This window comes from Macrobrachium rosenbergii, chromosome 16 (assembly GCF_040412425.1).
Source record: "Macrobrachium rosenbergii isolate ZJJX-2024 chromosome 16, ASM4041242v1, whole genome shotgun sequence".
NCBI lineage: Eukaryota > Metazoa > Arthropoda > Malacostraca > Decapoda > Palaemonidae > Macrobrachium > Macrobrachium rosenbergii.
Genome location: NC_089756.1, coordinates 55,605,364 through 55,607,394, shown reverse-complemented (window position 1 = coordinate 55,607,394; position 2,031 = coordinate 55,605,364). Strand labels below are relative to the sequence as shown.

Here is a 2,031-nt window from a genome sequence, read left to right as displayed (position 1 = left end):
TATCAAGACATTTTTCAAAGTCTTCGGATAACTCAACCCATTGGCTCTGTAATGGGTCTCTAGGGAGTTGTTCATCCCAATCAAAAATACAGTTGTTGATTTATTACAAAAAAATTCTGCAGGCCATATCACAAAAATAAAGCCCTAATAAAAAATGTAACAGGTCGAAGCCATCTCCTAATGGACAACAGGCCGTATTATCACGACGTCCTGCTGCCGTCTCGCCAAAATACAAGACACCGGGCCGAGCCAAAACTGCAACAGTTCTCAACACAACCATTCTCTCTTAGTCTGGCTAAACTTATTTATCTTAGTTGGACTAAAAGTTGTAATGTCAAATAAACAAACTATCAACCAAAGATTTTTATTTTGTCCCAGTTCAGACCTAGGTATACCTTATGGATCAGTTGTTTGTTTATCTTAGTTGCACTAATTCCATATCTTTTTATTTGTCCCAGTCTAGACAATATTTTCCAATGCTCTAAGTCATTTTGCAACAAGTCATTATTACTCATCCATTCTTTCAGATACAAATGTGCCTGTGCAAATATCTTATTTGCTTCAAAGAAAAAATTTACCAGTTCATTATCATCATTGCTAGTGAACTGCCAGTTATCTACATATAGTCCTCTTTTTATCCTTTCTACATCACCTTCTACCATAGATAGGTGTTTCTTAATCGTTGCATTCAGCAGAAAGGGAGAACATGTAGCTCCAAATAAAACAACTCAAAACCTATACACTAACAATTTACTGTTAGGGTCTGTTGGATCTTCCAACCATAAAAACCTAGTATAATTTCTATCTTCTTCCCTGAGTTGCACTATTCAAAATGGTCTGTCACTAATACAGGCAAACGATTTTGTTTTAAACTGCAGCAGAACTTTGAGCAGGTCAGCTGTTATATGTGGTCCCGTCCACAAACAATTGTTCAAGCTTAACCCATTTTTCCCCTGCCTGACCGAACAGTCAAATACTCTCCTAATAGGGGTTGTTGCACTGTCCTTTTTAACACCATGATGTGCCAAGAAATGACAGTCTTCCTCTGTTTTAAAATATTCCGCTCTCTGTATGAATCTCCTATCCTCCTGATCCTTCAGGATTTTCTGGTAGTGTTCTACATACTGAGAGTCCTTCTGAAACTTAACACACTGTTGTTTTAATCTATTCAAAGCCAACACAAAGTTGGAAGTTAATCTCCTTTTATTGCCTTTCAAAGGTAATGCCACAACATACTGTTTGTCAATTTCAGAATAAGTTATAGTACTCTCAAAGTTCTCCAGTACTTTCCGTTCCTGTTCTGTTATTTCACTGCAGTCAATACCTAAATGATCTAAACTCCATAAAGTTTCAAGATCTTCCTTTGAATCCTTTAAATGAGTAGACCCTTCAGCCGTAATTATGTTGCCAGTTTCCACTGCCAGTTTTAAAATGGAAACATGAATCTCCTTGGTGGGAGGAGAACTGCATGTTCCGGTTACCACGTAACCAAATATGGTTGGTAGCAATGCTAAATTTTCAAATTTCCTAAACCCTGGATATAAGACGTTGTACACATTGTCAGCCCCTATTAACAATTCAATAGGCGATTGTTTCTCTACAGGTAGATTAAAATCTTTATCAGCCAAGCTGATTTTCGTTCTACACAACAACCTTAAGCTCTTCTTAACGTCGAATTTCTTTGTATATTCTGGTAGCTCGTCTACCACTATAAAATCCATATTTATTAATCTACCTCGGTGAAGTACAGTGATGTTCACCATTTCATATTCCTTAACTGATGTAGAAGTTAAGTAACCTCTCAATGATATAGTTTCAACTTAAAAGATCTCTCGGCACAGGTATCTAACAACCCCCTCTTTCACACAATGCGACCTCTTTTACCCTTTAGGGTTATTGTGGCTGTAGGTAAGATCGACTTCCTAGTCTTCTTATTTCCCTATCCGGTATTCGTCAAAGAGTGCTCCAAATTGTACCCCACCTACCTTAGATTTACTTAGCTGGTTTTGATTGCATATAGCACTATGATGT

The 2,031-nt window shown here is 37.3% G+C and overlaps 1 protein-coding gene across 1 annotated transcript; it reads right to left on the bottom strand.

Annotated features, from left to right (window-relative positions):
• Window positions 1–827: 827 nt before the first annotated feature.
• Window positions 828–1,721, bottom strand: LOC136846958 (uncharacterized). Its single transcript, XM_067118211.1, has one exon. The coding sequence runs from the start codon at window positions 1,719–1,721 to the stop codon at window positions 828–830; it is 894 nt and encodes a 297-aa protein (XP_066974312.1).
• Between the last annotated feature and the right edge of the window lie 310 nt (window positions 1,722–2,031).

What these genes read in the sequence shown, in the direction of transcription:
- LOC136846958 (XM_067118211.1), bottom strand. Translation starts at nt 1,721, where the DNA reads ATGGATTTTATAGTGGTAGACGAGCTACCAGAATATACAAAGAAATTC.